The sequence below is a fragment of the Octopus bimaculoides genome, chromosome 22, assembly GCF_046866305.1.
Source record: "Octopus bimaculoides isolate indiv1 chromosome 22, ASM4686630v1, whole genome shotgun sequence".
In the NCBI taxonomy this organism is placed as follows: domain Eukaryota; kingdom Metazoa; phylum Mollusca; class Cephalopoda; order Octopoda; family Octopodidae; genus Octopus; species Octopus bimaculoides.
In genome coordinates, this window is record NC_142949.1 from 108,685 (window position 1) to 127,618 (window position 18,934).

Genomic DNA, 18,934 nt, shown 5'->3' on the forward strand with positions numbered 1-18,934 from the left:
TCCTATACTCATTTCACCATTCTGGTGGTTTAAAGCCCTTACATTAAGTTACAGATAACTATGTCCCATAATGCAATAAAATATTCCCTGATGATCCATTGTCATTAAGCATCTAAATGGATTTGGAACACCTATTGCTGGGCTCCAAACAACCAGAATGGTGAAATCAGAATTGGAACAATAACAGAAGCTTGTGTTTATTCTTATTTCTCCTACATTTGTTCTGTAGTTCATAACCAGTAATACTACTCATTAAAGAAGTTACTTAACAACAATACACAAAGCAGACTGGATTATGATAATTTAAGACGAGCATTAAACATAACAGTAGCAGTCATACATCTATTTGTATACACAGTTTCCACTTGGATATGGGAAAAGTTTTTAAATATATTGGACTAAAAATTATATAGTTTCTGCTTGCAAAGACCGATTGAGGCAAGTGAAATCGAAATCAACTTCGATGACAGCACCACATGACTGGCATCTGTGCCAGTGGAGCGCTAAGAGCACCATCCGAGTGTGATTGTGGCCAGGGCTGCGGAGTGGCTCCCCATACCGGTGGCACATAAAAAAAGCACCATTCGAGCATGATCGTTACCAGCATCACCTTACTGGCACATGAAAAACAACATACGAGCGAGGTCGTTGCCAGTGACACTGGACTGGTTCCTGTGCAGGTGGCACATAAAAACACCATTTGAGTGTGGCCATTGCCAGTGCTACCTGACTGGCCCTCATGCCGGTGGGATGTGTAAGCACCCACTACACTCTCAGAGTGGTTGGTGTTAGGAAGGGCATCCAGCTGTAGAAACTCTGCCAGATCAGATTGGAGCCTGGTGCAGCCATCTGGCTCGTCAGTCCTCAGTCAAACCGTCTAACCCATGCCAGCATGGAAAGCGGACGTTAAACGATGATGACGATGTATATATGCATACATATATATATATATATATATATATATATATATATATAGAGAGAGAGAGAGAGAGAGAGAGAGAGAGAGAGAGAAGTAGGGGTTCACCGAGGATCAGTCCTCAGCACCCTCTTATTCATTATAGTCCTCCAGGCAATAACAGAGAAGTCCAAGACAGGCTGCGCCTGGGAGCTCCTCTATGCTGATGACCTTGCTCTAATAGCCGAGTCACTGCCAGAACTGGAGATGAAGTTTAGGATGTGGAAGCAAGGTCTAGAATCAAAGGGCCTTAAGATTAACCTAGCAAAAACCAAAGCCTTAGTAAGTAGGAAGGCTGTCAACTCATAAACTCCTTCAGGTAGATGGCCCTGCTAGATCTGTAGAAAAGGCATGGGTAGAAACTCTATACGATGTACCTGGTGTAAGCTATGGACACATAAAAAGTGTGGCAATATCAGAGGAAGGTTAACCAGGAAGATAGTCTTTGTGTGTGGCAGATGCACAGGGGCAATAAACACTGAAGATGTACAGAAAACTGATTCCATCACATGCCAGGGGGAGAAACTAGAAGTAGTTGATAGCTTCTGCTACCTAGGCGACCAAGTCTGTAGTGGAGGTGGTTGCTCTGAGAGAGTAGTGACTAGAGTAAGTATAACCTGGGCAAAGTTCATGGAGTTCCTACCCCTGCGGGCAACTAAAGGCCTCTTATTCAGGGTGAAAGGTAAATTTTATGATGCATGTGTGTGAACTGCCATGCTACAGTAGTTTGAACTGCTTGTGTTTGTGAAACTTGAAAATAAATCTGAAGATGTGACTTAATTTTTTTAGTCCTAATTTGAAAAAATCTGGAAAATGACACAGAAGCTGTTGACCAGAATCAGGACCGGATAGAGCCAAATCAAGTTTGTATTCAGCACACTCATATTCTTTAGAATCAAGTGTTAGATATCAGTCAATAAAATGTGTGTTCTCCAGTGTAATTATTTAACATCAACTGTGTTTTAGTAATTGTTGTATTTTAAATATAATATTTTTATAAAATATAGCATTTCTCTATAACTCGAACATGCACACAGCAAAGGAAAATTATTCCAGCAATTATTAATTTTTTTTTTTTATCAATAAGCATCGCTTTCCCCTGAGTGAAACTCTAACTGTGAATGTATGCTTTTGGAAAGAAACATCTATAAAGAAGTTTAGAATATTCATATAAGTCTCAAATTATTTCAAATGATTTTACCTTCTCTTCTTTATCCACTTCTTTATCCAACTCCAGAAGTTTTTTTCCCTGCTGCACTGATCCAATAACACTCAGCCCAGATACATTGAAACAATAATTATGAATTGGGCAGACACTTTCCAATGGTTTCAATCCATAGAATGTTACATTTGAACTTTCTGAAAAGAGTAAGAAGTAATTTAAAATATTGAATGCATATATATTTTAAGTGTCTTATGAATTTTTACAGAAATTATTATCACCATCCTCCTCCTCCTCCTACTCACCACCACCACCACCATCATCATCGTCATTGTCTTCTATGCTTGTGTGAGTCACAGTGGAATTTATTGAGTCAGACTCTCTATCACAAACTCTCACTTGTATCCTGGCTTCATGACCAGCAGGCATGTGGCTGTGTGGGTGGGTGGGGCAATGGCGTGCCCCCTACCCTCTGTTGTGTGTGTGTGTGTGTGTGAGTGTGTGTAGTATAGAACTGGTCAGTACTGAAAGCAATGCCATCTTAATTCCCTTTGGAGAAATAAACTGAAGACAGACTTATGTGTGCGGGTGTGTCTAAGAGTACTGACTACTTTATCTCTGGTGACAAAAATCTTCTAGGTACACATGTTGTGTGTGTGTGTGTGTGTGTGTGTGCATATATACACATACACACACACACACACAGGGAGAGAGAGGGGGACAGAGAGAGGGGGACAGAGAGAGAGGGACAGAGAGAGAGGGACAGAGAGAGAAGGACAGAGAGATTTATGGTACTGGTAAAGCACACATACACACACACAGGGTCAACACAATAAAGTGGATTCTGGAGTTAGCAACATTCTTCAACACCATTAATATTCTTCGTAATTTTATTAAACAGCGAAGGATGGCTAGTTTCTGCAAAGGATTGAAATTGCCGCATCTTATGGAGCATAGGTGGTCAGGACATTTCAGTGCCATTGCTTCTGTAACAGAAAACCACTCCAAGATTGTTGGTTTGCTAACCGAGTGGACAGATTCATCAGATTCAAAAACATGTATTGAGGCAACTTTTACATCAAGTTCGTTTCAAAAGGTTTGTTTTTCTAGCCCTTGTTCTGAGTAAGTTTTTGCATATAATTAGACCAGCAGACAAACAGCTTCAGAGTCACAATTGCGATTATACCTCATGGCCTTGAGCTTCTCAAGATTGCCAAGAGTGAAATAACCAAACTAAGAGACTCTTTAATATTTGATGAAATTCTGAGACAAATGAATCAATTTAATGTTATTGAGGATTGCATGCATCGAAAAGCTTGTGGGTCCCAACGTTTTTCTGATTGTCATTGAAGTCCCAGTATCATCACAAGATGACTTGATAATTTTTCGCTGCAAAATTTATTTCGCCATCATTGATGAAAGCTTGAGAGAGCTAAATAATAGATTTTCAGAGCAAAATGACCACATATATTCTTCCTTGGCAAGCCTACTACCAATCTCCGAGGAATTTTCGGATTTTGATACATTAAAAACTTTGAGCAATTTAGTTAATTACAATAAATCAGCCTTCAGGTCTGAACTTACTGTGGCTAAAGAATACACATCCAAACAAATTATGATGACACTGCTGGATATTCTTGGATCTTAACATATTGTACAGGATGCCTTTCCAAATGTTTATTTATTGTATGGAGCAACATTAACATTTGAGTCTAGCCACATACGAGTCATCGTTTTTGACACTAACTCAAATTGTGAATCCCTTTTGATGAAATGTGAAGCATCCGCAAAAATCAAACCTCGTGATACTTGCTTCTCTTAATAAATACAAATTAATTATAGACAAGAATGAGTTTCTTAAATTTTTTGCATTACATTACTGTAGATTGCAGCTGCATTAAATAAATGTAACCTGATTTTATTATTTTGTGCTGTGAATTTTCTTGAAAAACATAATTGAATTTTATAAACAGTATGGTTTTTAGGGTTCTGTTCAGTACCCCCAGCTATCGAGAAAGCCCCCCCCTCTACCACCACCACCAGTTACAATGGGCTGGCTATGTGCCCGATGACCAGACATGTTTTTGAAGAATATTGGAAATGAATGACACTGCTTGTATGGCAACGACACTCATTACAGTCATACAATGTCAAGACAAGAAGACACACACACACACATACTCACACACACACACACACACACACACACACACACACACACACACAAATGCAATGGGTTTCTTTCAGTTTCTTGCTTATGGGAATGTTCCTAGTGGTGGGGACTGCAAAGTGGTAGCTGCACAGTTCACTCCTGTTTCAAACTCCCTTTGGACCTGTCCAAGAAAGAGAAGGCAAACTGCAACATCGGTCGTGATTCTATAAAAGGCAAACCTCTGGGTTGATCATCTGGGATGAAGCGACAATGAGCCATAAGGTTTCCTTTGAAGCTCTTGATATGGCCCTTTTAAGTACTTTTTTCATTCAGGGGAACAAAAAAAGTTGCAGGGAACAAGATCAGGTGAATAGAAAAGGTGGATAAGCGGGGTAGTGCAATTTTTGATCAAAAACTGTCTCACATTTCCGTGAGCAAGCAAGACACATATTTTGCTGCAACTCTTTTCATTTGCAATTCCTCACACAAAATTTGTTGGCAGGAGCTCCAGGACACACCAGTCATAACAACAAGTTCATCAATTGTTTGATGACAGTCCTCCAAGATCAGTTCATGAATTTTCATACTGTTTTCATTTTATTTCAGGAGGTCATTGAATGCTTTGAATGAGGTTGGTCTTCAAGCAACAATTAATCATTCCTAAAGCATTTGAAAACGAGTTGTAAACTTGTGTTTTGCTCATGGCAGCATCCTTGTAAGCGATTTGAAACATGACAACTGTTTCAGCCGTCGTTTTTCCCAGCAGAAAACAGAATTTAATGCAAGCATGCTGTTCCTTCATTCCAGCAATCGCAAAAATCAGCAAAGTGGGGGGAAGCACTGCAAAACAAAGACACACCCACGTGGCAGTATGACCTCACTGGATGCTACCAGATAGTAGACAGATGTCCAAGGATCACATCAAATGGCTTCTAGCTGCAGAAGCCTCAACTACAGAGAACATTTCTAGTTACTTTTGGGTACTTCCTCGTATGTATATATATATTCGCCATAATAGATCACTAACCACTACACACATTTCTTTTCTCTGCTTGTTTCTCTCCTTGTTTCTTTCTGTGGAAGAGCGTAGGCTCGAAATGTTAAAGACTTTTTCAATTCCTGAGCGTTATACTAATACATCTGTTTCCTACACCACCTGTCTTCATCTTTTGTTTTTTTTTGTGAATTCTCCCTATATATATATATAAGTTCAAAAAAGGAAAAAGACAAAAAAAACAACAACAAAAAACAACAACCTGAGGACGTGATACAGATTGTGTTTGCCATTGAAAATTCTGAAAATAATATTCATCATATTTGGTAACACATCTGATCTGGAACATGGAGCTTCATCAGAGTGAAGAAAAATACAGAAAAGAAAAGAGGAAGAGCCTCAAGAAGAAGATGAAAGGCTTAATATATTAAATCATACCATTTCGCATATCTGATGCTTCAGGGCGTTGAGTAAATGACTAAACTTAAAATATTAATTGGTGGGTTAATTTTTCTATGGGGAGTAACAGGGTAACAGGGTAACAGTAAAACTAACACCTATTTCTTTATTTTAAGCACACAGGCTCATACAAAGAAGGGCTGACACATGGACAGACAACACAACACAGTGGGGTACACAAAACATATAACGAGTGAAATTATGAATTATAATGATAAAATGGAAATGAAATGTCTTACCTGCTCCCCTCCCACTCACAGGCAGTGTCATTTAACTGTTTACGTGTAACATTTAACACTCGGTTCATTATTCTTTTTGTATCTTTTTTTTTAAAGTCACTTTTTTTAAAATTTTACTTACTTTCATTTGCACCATATACTGTATTAAATCCTCAAATGCCACCACTGGTAGCAATTCGTCAAACCGAACCCGTATCATCAATATTTCTATCCTCTCTCCAAACACTTCCTTCAACCTCTCTTCTCTCTCTTCCTCAAGCAAGACTGCTTTGAAGCCTTCGTTGCACTCACTCTCCAATAATTTAACCTTAATCACATGTTTCATCTTGGTGACTTTTTTCTCAATTTCCACACTTTTAAAAAATCTTATCATAGTCCATAAGTGTTTCCCTTTCTGTACTTCTTCCTGTTTTCTATCATTAGTCTCTTCTGATGTTACTGGTATCGGCATCTCTTTCTTCTCTGCATCTCTCTCACACAATGTTGTTGTTGGCATCTCTCTTCTATCTTCCTTTCTTTTCTGCACACTCACTTTCTCCTCCATGTTCGTTCCCCTTCATATAGCTGGTCTCACACACTGAGTCTCCTCTACGTTTTTCCTTTCTTTTCTTCAGCAGACTCTTAGGTGGTGAGTTCGTGCTTCGCTCTCTCTTCTTCTATCTTTCCTACCGTATATTTTTCTCCCACATTTTCTGTATTTTTTTCACCTACTTAATTTTGCTCCTCAACTCTTTGTTCCTCTTCCTCTCCCTGCTGCTCCTGTTCTACTTCCTCTTCATGTTTCTGGGAACACCTCGCCTTCATGTGTCCCCGTACTCCACACTGGTAGCAGATGGGCGGTCTTCCCTCCACCACCACTTTTAGTCTCTCTTCCTCGGGCAATATGACCTCCTCTGCAATTTTATGCTAAACTGATTCGGACCATCACCTTCAGGTCATATCCCCAATGTTGTTCGTGTGACTTTCTGTTATTGTTCTGTTGTTCTTATGACTTTCAGAACTTTCGTTTCTTCCTCCGTATTGTAGAGGATGGCTGCCACCAGCCACGCCTTGTCAATCTCCAGGGGCAATCTGCCAATCCTAACTCTGGCCACACGATTGCCACACTAGGTTGGCAGCAGCACCCACTCTGATGATCTCAATGGCACAGAGGAGTGCTTTATCGGATCTTCTTCGCGCACGAACCGAACCTCCACTGTGCCATACTTCTTGCCTCTAGTATAGAATGTCGTGAGGCTTTTAATGTCCTTTAGACATTCTGCTACTGCTTCCACAGTAGCTATTTCAATCTTTTCGGTTGCTGTGGACAGCGTTCTATAAATTACTGTCCTTTTAGTTGTCTTCTCTGTCACTTTTTTTAGGTGGGGGTCAACCTTAGGCTGGCACCTTCCTTTACTACAAGTTCATTAAACTTCTTCAATTTCTTTTCATCTATTTCTACTTCTCTTGTAACATATCAGCAGTCAACCCTTTTCCTCCAGTTGTTGCAGCATAACTTCCAGCTGGAACTGGTTAGCTCTCCATCGTTTCACCCATAAATGGGGAAGAAAACAATTAGTCAAAAATAACAATTCAACAATTCAACAATTAACAATAGGAATGGGAGGCCTTCAACAAGTGATCAACAAAGCGACTTACACAGGTCAAAATGACTAAACGCACAACATGGACTCTACCTTCAAACTAACACCGTCCACTATTCTGCTAACAGTTCACTCAGTTCTTATTTATTGTAATTGGTTAGTCCACCTTCAGTCATGTGGGTGTGTTCAGGATTCTCCCATAACAGGAAGTGTTGTTGGTTTTGTTGTTGGTAGCAGGTGTGGTAGTATAGAGATGAAGAGGAGGAGGAGTGGGAAGGCAGAGAAAGAAAAAGAGGGAGAATTGTAAAAATATTGGAAAGATATAAAAAAAATATCAAAAACATATCAAAAACATATCATACCTGTTTCGATAGGGTTATCATTTAATCCTACAAACTGTGTATTTGCACAATCTGAAATAAAAACAAAAATAGATAAATAAAACACTTAAATAGTAAACATCTTATTCTATGTAAATATTTCCCACCTCAGGAAAGAGCCTCATACAAACTGATGTGGTGTTTTGTTCTCTTTTCTTTCTCTGAAATAAGAAATCAATCTTTCTTTGGATAGGATACTTGCCTATCTCTGTGAATCTGGTACTTTTTCCCAACAGCAAAGTGACATGAAGCACACAAATGAGTGAGACACACACTAAAATATGATTCCGGGATCTGCTCCTGAGAATAAATGACCAGAGGTAAAGAAGCTGGAATACAGCTCCCACAGTTTGTATTTATTTCCTACAACTAAGTTAGCTGAGGTACAGAACCCAAGTGAGACCCACAATAAAATACAAGTTCATAATTTGTGAGCTATTTTAAATAGCTGAGTATCCCACAGACGTTTGTACCTTTCATCTAATCTTTCTATAGACTCAGATTGTCATTATGCGCAATGAGGCTGGGGTCTTTGAAATAATGGTCCATCTGATAGGCTTCTGAAAAGTTTCTGGAGATTCAGTTTCACTAACAAAGCTTGAGTCAACTTGAGGCCCTAATAAATGTTGCTAGACATGGAACTGAACCCAGAACCTTAGACAATTACAAAAGATATCAAGCAATTGAGGGAACCTGTGGTCACTTGATCAGCTAGACAGCAACCAAATCTTTCTCAAAGTCATACTCTGAAGTTTTAAAAAATGCAAGAATATATATATATACATATATATATATATATATATATATATATATATATATATATACTACTACCTCTGCTATTGTAGCTACTATTGCTACCAACAAGGAAGTCTCTATGCACTTGCATAACAAATCACACCCATACAAAAAAAAATCAACTATTTAACACTAGAACGCCTTTCGTCATAAGATCTGCTCCATGAAGGTTGACCTAGGTTTAAACTTTTTTTTTTCTTTACTACTCACAGGGGGCTAAACATAGAGGGGAAAAACAAGGAGAGACAAAAGGATTAAGTTGATTACATCGACCCCAGTGCATAACTGGTACTTATTTAATCGACCCTGAAAGGATGAAAGGCAAAGTCGACTTCGGCAGGATTTGAACTCAGAACGTAACAGCAGACGAAATACTGCTAAGCATTTTGCCCGGCATGCTAACGATTCTGCCAGCTCACCGCCTTTAAACTATTGCAACAGCAACAAGAGCAGCTGCTGCTGCTGCTGCTGCTGCTACTACTACTACTACTACTACTACTACTACTAAAGACATAAAATATTGTCAACTCACTTGCTGCAGAAGCAAAATGAACCAATCCAAATAGCACAAAGATGCACTGTACAAAACAAATGTTCATTGCCATCATAGTAAATTTGGTTTTGTTGTTGAAGTTGTTCTTGTTTTTATTTTTCCTGCTACTCTTTGATGCTGTAGATGAAATTTCTTGTTATGCCTGAAAATTTATTTAAAATATTTTTTTAAAAAATTAATGATAGTGAAAGTTAAAATCATTAAATATACTGTGTTAAGAATCTTAGAATGGCTAAAGAAAAATTTAGAAAGTATAAATGCAGAATTCATGATGTTGATCTTTCCAGGAAATGTGGCATTCAGTCTCAACTTGGATGGATTACTCATGTAACTCAACATTCTCCTACGCAGCCAACTTTATAATGTTGAGAGACCACTCCTAAGATCCAATGATAAATGGAGTATTAAATTTGCCTATTTCAAATTTACCCAAAACATACAACAAAAGAATGGTGCAAAATCACAAATTATGGAGAAAAACTATGCTACATTGTTATAAAACACTTTGAATCCTCAGGCTAACAATTAACAGAGACAAACAAAAACATGAATCCAGCTTCTCACGAAGTTTTCTCCATTTACACAGCAATCTATGACCTTACATACCAAAAATATTCAGCTTTTAAAAGGGTAATGCAACCCCAGATTGGCATGCAGTTTTCACGCATTAAATTTTACTCTTTGATGGGCGATTTATATTTTCTTGAAGTTCAAGCTTTTGTTCCTAGTTATAGGACACATTTTACTTCAGTTCAGTATAAGATGTTCCCAATAAACAGTACTGATGCTCAAGGAATTAAGGTTGTTCTTTGTGACTTCATAAAGTTACTTTATGCTGGGGATACTTATCAAGAACTAATTTCTCCAGAATCTTGGAATTATACAACATGACCAATATATTGTATATTGTACTTAATGAGGCATTTGCTATAATAAGACTTACCTTTACCAGCACTTCTCTACCAGATATAAAAAAATTCCCAACTGATGTTTAATATTTGTTTTAGCTACTTCTGGATAAAGAAGCCTAAATCACTGTCCTTAAATGCATGAACAGTTATGACTGCACCGTTGTGCACTGGAATCAGTTTTAATGCAGCACTATTTGAGTTGAAGTAGGCCTTTATACCAGTGTGAAAACAAATGAATAAACTTTGATAAGCATCCGCTATTCCAAGATACTCTACAGCGCATGTGATGTTGGGGGAACTAACAGACACACAAACATATACACACGCACACAGACACACACACACAGACACACACATACACACACACACATACATACATACATATACACGACAGGCTTCTTTCACTTTCTGTCTACCAAATCAACTCACAAGGCTTTGGTCGGCCTGAAGCCATAGTAGAAGACACTTGCCGAAGGTGCCACACAGTGGGACTGAACCCAGAACCATGTGGTTGGTAACCAAGCTACTTACCACACAGCCACTCCTGCACACACACATATATATCATCATCATCGTTTAACGTCCGCTTTCCATGCTAGCATGGGTTGGACGATTTGACTGACGACTGGTGAAACCGGATGGCAACACCAGGCTCCAGTCTGATTTGGCAGAGTTTCTACAGCTGGATGCCCTTCCTAATGCCAACCACTCAGAGAGTGTAGTGGGTGCTTTTACGTGTCACCCGCACGAAAACGGCCACGCTCGAAATGGTGTCTTTTATGTGCCACCCGCACAAGCCAGTCCAGGGGCACTGGCAACGATCTCGCTCGAAATATATATATATATATATATATATATATATATATGCACATATATATACATACACATATATATGCACATATACATATACACACATATATACATACATATACATCTATATATACATATATATATATATATATATATATATATATATATATATATATATATAGAAATGAGTACAGCAATGAATTCCGGGTAGAGGTAGGGGTCCACCAAGGTTCCGTCCTCAGACCCTATTATTTACCATAGTCCTCCAGGCAATCACAGAGGAGTTCAAGACAGGTTGCCCCTGGGAGCTCCTCTATGCTGATGACCTTGCCCTAATTGCGGAGTCACTATCAGAACTAGAGGAGAAGTTTCAGGTGTGGAAGCAAGGTCTAGAACTGAAGGGCCTTAGAGTCAACCTAGCTAAAACCAAAATCCTAATAAGTAGGAAGGTAGATAAAACACAAACCCCTTCAGGTAGATGGCCCTGCTCAGTATGTAGAAAAGGAGTAGGTAGTAACTCTATAAGATGTACCCGGTGCAAGCTATGGACACATAAGAGGTGCAGCAACATCAAAGGCAGGTTAACTAGCAAGTTAGTTTTTGTTTGTGGCAGATGTTCAGGTGCAATAAAGACTGCAAACAAACAGGAAACAACTTCTATCTCATTCCAGGGTGAAAAACTAGAGGTAGTCGATAGCTTCCGCTATCTGGGCGACCAAGTTAGTAGTGGGGGTGGGTGCGCTGAAAGTGTAGCTGCTAGAATAAGAATAGCCTGGGCAAAGTTTAGAGAGCTCTTACCCCTGCTGGCGACAAAGGGACTCTCACTCAGAGTAAAAGGCAGACTGTATGACGCATGCGTACGAACAACCATGCTACATGGCAGTGAAACATGGGCTGTAACTGCTGAGGACATACGTAAGCTCGCAAGGAATGAAGCCAGTATGCTCCGTTGGATGTGTAATGTCAATGTGAATACCCGTCAGAGTGTAAGTATCTTGAGAGAAAAGCTGAACATTAGAAGCATCAGTTGTGGCGTGCAAGAGAGACGATTGCGCTGGTATGGACATGTGGTGAGAATGGAGGAGGATAGCTGCGTGAAAAAGTGCCACACCCTAACAGTTGAGGGAACCCGTGGAAGAGGTAGGCCCAGGAAGACCTGGGCTGAGGTGGTGAGGCAAGACCTTCGTACATTGGGCCTCACCGAGGCGATGACTACGGACCGAGACCTTTGGAAATGGGCTGTGCGTGAGAAGACCCGGCAAGCCAAGTAAGATCGTTGCCAGTGCCCCTGGACTGGTTCTTGTGCGGGTGGCACATGAGATGCACCATTTTGAGCGTGGCCGTTGCCAGTACCGCCTGACTGGCTCCTGTAGGATTTTCGAGCGAGATCGTTGCCAGTGCCCCTGGACTGGCTTGTGCGGGTGGCACATAAAAGACACCATTTCGAGCGTGGCCGTTTTCGTGCGGGTGACACGTAAAAGCACCCACTACACTCTCTGAGTGGTTGGCGTTAGGAAGGGCATCCAGCTGTAGAAACTCTGCCAAATCAGACTGGAGCCTGGTGTTGCCATCCGGTTTCACCAGTCCTCAGTCAAATCGTCCAACCCATGCTAGCATGGAAAGCGGACGTTAAACGATGATGATGATGATGATGATATATATATATACCATATACACACACATATATATATACCCTTGACCGTTGACTGAACACTATTCAATTTTTTTTCTCCGTGTTTTTCTCCTTGTCTCCGTATTCTTTCTGTTGAAGAGCGTAGCTCGAAACGTCAAAGACTTTCCGTATTCCCGAGCGTCATACTAATATATACTTTTGTTATTTACACCACCTGTCCTCGTCTGTTGTTATTATTTGTATATTCTCCCATATATATATATATATATATACACATAAATATACATATATAAATATATACATACTTATATGTGTGTACATACATAGACATAGTTACATATATGTGCATACATATACATACATATACATGCATACATTTACATACATACATATACATACATAAATATATCATAGTGGAAGTAATAGAAATGAAACATATATATATATATATATATATATATATACATACATACATAGTGAAAGTATTAATAGTTTCCTTATTAAAACTGAAAGTATTATCTCACATGACAATAGAGATGTTATTGTTTCACTTTTGAGATGTAATACTGAAATAGTGTAAGAGATAGGAGATTGCTCCAGGCTTGCATGAGGCAAGAAGTTGAAACTTTCTTTGACCCCTGACACTGCATGGACCGTAAGTAAGGCATGTGCAAAATTTGAATGAAATTGGCTGGATAGTTCTTGAGTTTTAGTGATGCATGCATACAGACAGACAAAGAGACAGACGGGCAGACAGACAGAGAGAGAGACACACATTCTCAGTTTCATATATAAAGATAAAAGCAAAGATAGAAAGAGCAAAAAATGCAGGAATGGATAGCTAGTAGAGGGTGAATGAAATAGGGAGGGGGGAAGAAGAAAGAGAAGAGAGAGAGATAAAGAGAGAGGGAGAAAGATAAAGAGAGAAAGAAATAAAGAGAGAGAGAGAGAGAGCTGCTTGTCTGAGAATGGACTTTATTGCTATGATATCAGGTTTGAAGATAATGGAAATACATTCCAGAATGGAAGGTAGTGATTTGTCTCATTGTTCACAGACAGATTACAAACTATCCTCTAGCAACCCCACTGTTGCCACATAACTTCCAACTGATTTCTACTATTGACAAGAGATATCTAATCACACATATAGCTGTTGTTGTTGCTGGGTACAAAATACTACTGTGTCTATGTGAAAACATTACATGTAGTTAAGCTTATGTGAACATCTTTAAAGCAGGGAACATAATGAATATGATGGTATAGGATCGGATCCACATGATTTATATTAATTATAATTGAAACTATATAAATGTAAACTTATGCATGTGCTAATCGCTTTTCCTAGTTCTGCTTACAGATATTAATCACATCAATGATACAGTATGAAAAAATTACAGTTTAGAAGTAATAACTTCCTAGTGTCAGTTTTATTCAACTTTTGCTTGTTAGTAATTTTATTGGTTATTCCGATGTATTTTAACACTTACACTTCAAATCAGCTTCTACTAGAAATGTTCAGTACTATGATAGGTACATATACTTACTGATGTATCTGACTTTATCTAAAATCAGTTTGAAAATAATATCATAAATAGCATTTTTAATTTTAAATACAGTTTACATGCAATGGTTCTCGATTATTGTAGTTCATTGTTACATTCAGATAGGCTATCACAGAAATTAGAGTTCAACCAATTGTTCTAACTTAACCCTTTAGCATTCAGATTACTTCATAGTTTTAATTTTATCATCCATTATCTTTTAGCTTCAAGATATTCATGATGTAATTGTTTATTTTTAGAATGTCATTGTACGGAACAAGTGGGAAGCCAGCTCTGTCTAGTCTGAACATAAAACAGGTGGAATATCTGGGCTAGCTATGACTAGTTCCAATGCTAAAGAGTTAATCAATTATTCAAAATTATCCTTATTTAGCTGATCATGACTCAACTGTTAATCGTAACTAAGCAATATTATGTTTTTCTAAAGTATTCTCAGTATTAAAACTATTCATTTGAAATTTGATATCCTATGCTGCATGGTATTGTCTGCTATTGACTCGCATTAATACCCTATCAAGTTATTTTATCTTCTGTTTTTATCATGGGTGTTAACATGAATGCCTGATTGCTACTTGTCAATAAGATAAGGTTACCTCCACCAAGGACGAAGTCATGTTTACATTGGCGTTGGTTTGTCTGTCTGTCCGTCTGTGTGCAAAATAACTTAAAAGATTGTGAACGGTATTTGATGAAATTTACAGGATATGTTGGTAATGGCACAAGGAACAGATGATGAAATTTTGGAAGTGATCCGAGAATTTTTATGGATTTTGAAGGATTTTTCATTTGTTATATTTACTTTACATGAAGTATTACAATGTTACGTTCTTTGATTATCTCCCTTGAAAACGCATCGTTTCCATGTAACCTATGGTGGCGTTGCTGTTTAGAGACAGTGATGATGATGACGATGGTCAAGATAAGTATGGGAGGAGGAGGATAAAATAGTATCGGTGGTTATAATGGCAACAGGAGCAGTATGATGTGTAATGGTGTTGATGATAGTGTTAGTTGTGTGATGGTGGTATTGCAGTGGTTATATTGGTTGTGGTGGTGAAAGTGACTGTCAAGGTAACCGTCACTGATGGCGGTGTGTGTGGTGGAAGTGGAAGCAATGACGATGCTGCTGATAGTGCTGGTGATTGTGAACTGCTTCAGATGATTCCTGTTTTCAAAAGGGCTTTTTTTCTTAAAATCATTTGGCTGTGTTATTTTTTTTTTACCCCCTCCAAGGAGGTTATGTTTTTTGGTAGCATTGGTTTGGGAAATTGGGCGATTTCCACCATGCGTGTATATGGGTGGAAATGAGCTGTTTAGCAGAGGTCTGCACTCTCCGAGTGCTTTTCTAGTTTGTTATACTTTGGAATTATGAACTATTCTCTGTATTAATCTCTAATTACAATATATCAGACTATTTAAAATCATAAACAAGCATCATAATGAATCTAGAAGTAGGCGTAAATATTCCTTTACTCTTTTATTCTTTTACTTGTTTCAGTCATTTCGGCAAATTGGGGCTTGCACTCCAAACCTAAAGAGAGCTAAATAGCATGACTACAATATGTCTATAATGACTATATACCCCAGTGGTTAAGGACAGATGAGAATTCATTCTGTAATGCAATTATTCTATTGTTCCAGTCCCAAGTTGAATTCCAACTGTTCACCAATTTGTCCCAGAGTTCTTATCTCAACATAAAATTAATGAAGTGAATGTCATTTATTTCCCCCTTTCATTTCTGATGTCATCTGACAAATGCCAAGCAAGATGGCATGAATCAGCCAAGCTTTACCTGCTAGAAATAGCAACCCAAATGCTTTTCAATCAGATCCCAATGCTGGATGTTCAAGAACCAAATGAAGGGCAGATTTTCAATTCTGGGATCATCCTGATTCCAAAATGGTAGAATATGTTTTTATAGAGCAAATGTAGACTGAGACACAGTCAAGTGTGTATATAAGTAGATTTATTCCTTAATAATGTCCAATGTTTCATGGCTGCATGGACTGGAAGGTTAGATGTGATACTATTGGTCTAAAGACTAAGTTTCTATGGCTGGATGTCCTAACACCATCAACTCCATAGTTTTGACTGAATACTTTGTTTTTTTTTTACATTTCACTGGCACTATATTCAAAATATCAACAAAAATTTGACCTGCAATAAAGAGTGATACACAGTTTATATATATATATATATATATATATATATATATATATATATATATATATATATATATAAAATTACAAACAAAAAGAATAGTGGAAGCCAGTCCTTTTAATATGTCAATTTACAATTGCATCATCTGAATTTGATTTTATCAATCTAGCTGTTATGCAATGATATATATGCAGTTGTTGACTGTTATCAAGGTGTCCTTTGAATTGTGGAAATGGTATGTGATGAGTCAGGCACATCAGAATTATGTATAAAAGTCATTTGCTGAGTATCTTGAATTACCTAGAATTTGTACTTACACAAAATTGCTCACAAAATCACTTTTACATATTAGAAACAAAAACAAACCACTGTTGAGAATTAACTGGTCAAGGAAGAAGAAGGATTAGAAAAAAAGAATCGGAAAAATGATTTTTTTTGTTTTCAGGCATTGTAATAAATTGCTGGTTTGTTATCAGTTTCTAAAATCAGCAAAAAGATTTTATAGTTGTCTTCTTCATAAATGTTTTATGGTTCTTAAAGTATATTTACTCCATCTATTGAAATAGGAAAACCCAGACATACATGGTGCTTTCCAGAAGCTTTGAGGCGTTTTTTTTTAGGAGGGACAGTTATAATAGTCCTACATTATTATAATTTTAGTATATCCTTATAAGCTGACCCGCCAACTTCTGCCATTCCAGATTGAAGCAAACAGCTTTGAATACATCCTACTAAACACTGCTTGTCACAGGTGACTAGTTTGCAGAATGTAGTTAGGATGTTTGGAAGCTTGCTTTGCAATAAAGTTTTGTGTTAAACTGGGCAAAAATACTACAGAAACTTATGAAATGCAGCAGATTGCTTATGGATTAACTTTTTCACTGGCATAAGAGGTTCAAGGACAGTAGAGAGAAGCTGAGAGATGACGAAGGGGACGTCAGAACATGAGAGCTGGTTGAAAAGAATTTGCAATTGTCTTGATGAAAACCTGCCATTACTTTGTGACTGGCCCTCGTGCCAGTGGCACGTAAAAGCACCCACTACACTCTCGGAGTGGTTGGCATTAGGAAGGGCATCCAGCTGTAGAAACTCTGCCAGATCAGATTGGAGCCCAGTGCAGCCTTCTGGCTTGCCAGTCCTCAGTCAAATCGTCCAATCCATGTCAGCATGGAAAGCAGACGTTAAACGATGATGATGATGTTTTCTTTTTCTTTTGTAAAATATATTCTTCTACATATTTTGAATAAAATATAATTTTGTTATAGACATTGGTTGAAGATGATAATCCACCATTGTGGGTTATTTGAAATTCAGAGTTTCATTTTATGACATCGTATATCCTGATATTTTATTTAAACTATCCTCTTTTTGATATATTGAGGTCTAATTGTTTTTGTGTATACTTCAATACAGCAATACACACACACACACATACATGAATATATATAAATATATATTAAAACGGTAAAATAAATATTCACACGCACTAAAAAGGCAATTTTTGAATGTCTGCTTGAACAAATAAAAGAACAAAGTTTCTTCTTTTGTTTGCGTGTGCTAACATACAAAACTCTTCTCAATGCCAGAGATGATATCAGAGGCACATAAAGGTGGAAATAGGGACAAACGTGTGTGCATGTATGTGCATGTGTGTGTGTGTGTGTGTGTGTACACATTAATAATTGGCAAAAGTTACAGAGTGATGGAGAGTTTTATGCGTTGGCACTTATCAGACTGGTTTCAAATCATGCATTTCTATACTGGTGACAATGGTGATAAAAGACGCATATGGACTCATGTTTTCAGTTCTATTTTCTTGTTTGCATCACCAAAACTGTATGTGTGTGTGTCATGTGCATACGTGTTGTGTGTGTGTGTCATGTGCATACGTGTTGTGTGTGTGTGTGTCATGTGCATACGTGTTGTGTGTGTGTGTGTCATGTGCATACGTGTTGTGTGTGCATGCATGATTACTAAATTTGTTAGTATAATCTCCTAAAAGTATTGATAATTAGAAATTACTAAATCTTTCTCAAGTTCATGTAATAATGAAGGGACAACAAACGATTCTCGTAAACCCTAAAAACAGTGATCCTCTTTGTAATCCCACCACCACTGTTCCACCATTTTCATTTAAACGTGCAAGAGTTGTTTCCTTGGCAACTCATTATGTCCTGCGTGTATGAATTATGATAGTTTGATGACTCTTCCCCTAACATATACTTGTATGCATGTGTATAACTGCTAAATACAAGTATAAGTGTATAACCTGGGTATACATATACATGTGGACTATTTAACCCTTGCTGTGTAGCCACCCTAATCCTCTCTCCCTGGTCAACCTGAAGCCCTAACCCCATATGCTCTTCATCTCTCCTAATTGGCATTTGATCGGGATGTGTGCTGCTATTGGGGAAATTGTAATTCATGGATAAAACTAAATATTGTTATACTCCACGTGACCTCCCAACAGGCTCCAACAGTCTGTGTCCGATAGCTCAGAAGACCACGGGTCAGCTCAGCAAACCAACTTGTTTAGAGCAGAAGCAGTAGTCAAAGGAATCAGGAGAGTTGAGAATAATGAA

General features: G+C 38.1%; 1 protein-coding gene across 3 annotated transcripts in view; it reads right to left on the reverse strand.

Moving 5' to 3' along the window:
- Positions 1-18,934, reverse strand: part of LOC106877697 (protocadherin Fat 4) — a 133,235-nt gene that overhangs the window by 108,684 nt on the left and 5,617 nt on the right. For all 3 annotated transcript variants that reach the window (XM_089339770.1, XM_089339769.1, XM_089339771.1), the window contains exons 2-4: positions 9,252-9,414; positions 7,907-7,957; positions 2,157-2,314 (exon numbers count right to left, since the gene is read on the reverse strand). In XM_089339770.1, the coding sequence (XP_089195896.1) occupies positions 2,157-2,314; positions 7,907-7,957; positions 9,252-9,327 (285 nt within the window). In that variant the 5' untranslated portion in view covers positions 9,328-9,414. The remainder of the gene's footprint in view (positions 1-2,156; positions 2,315-7,906; positions 7,958-9,251; positions 9,415-18,934) is intronic.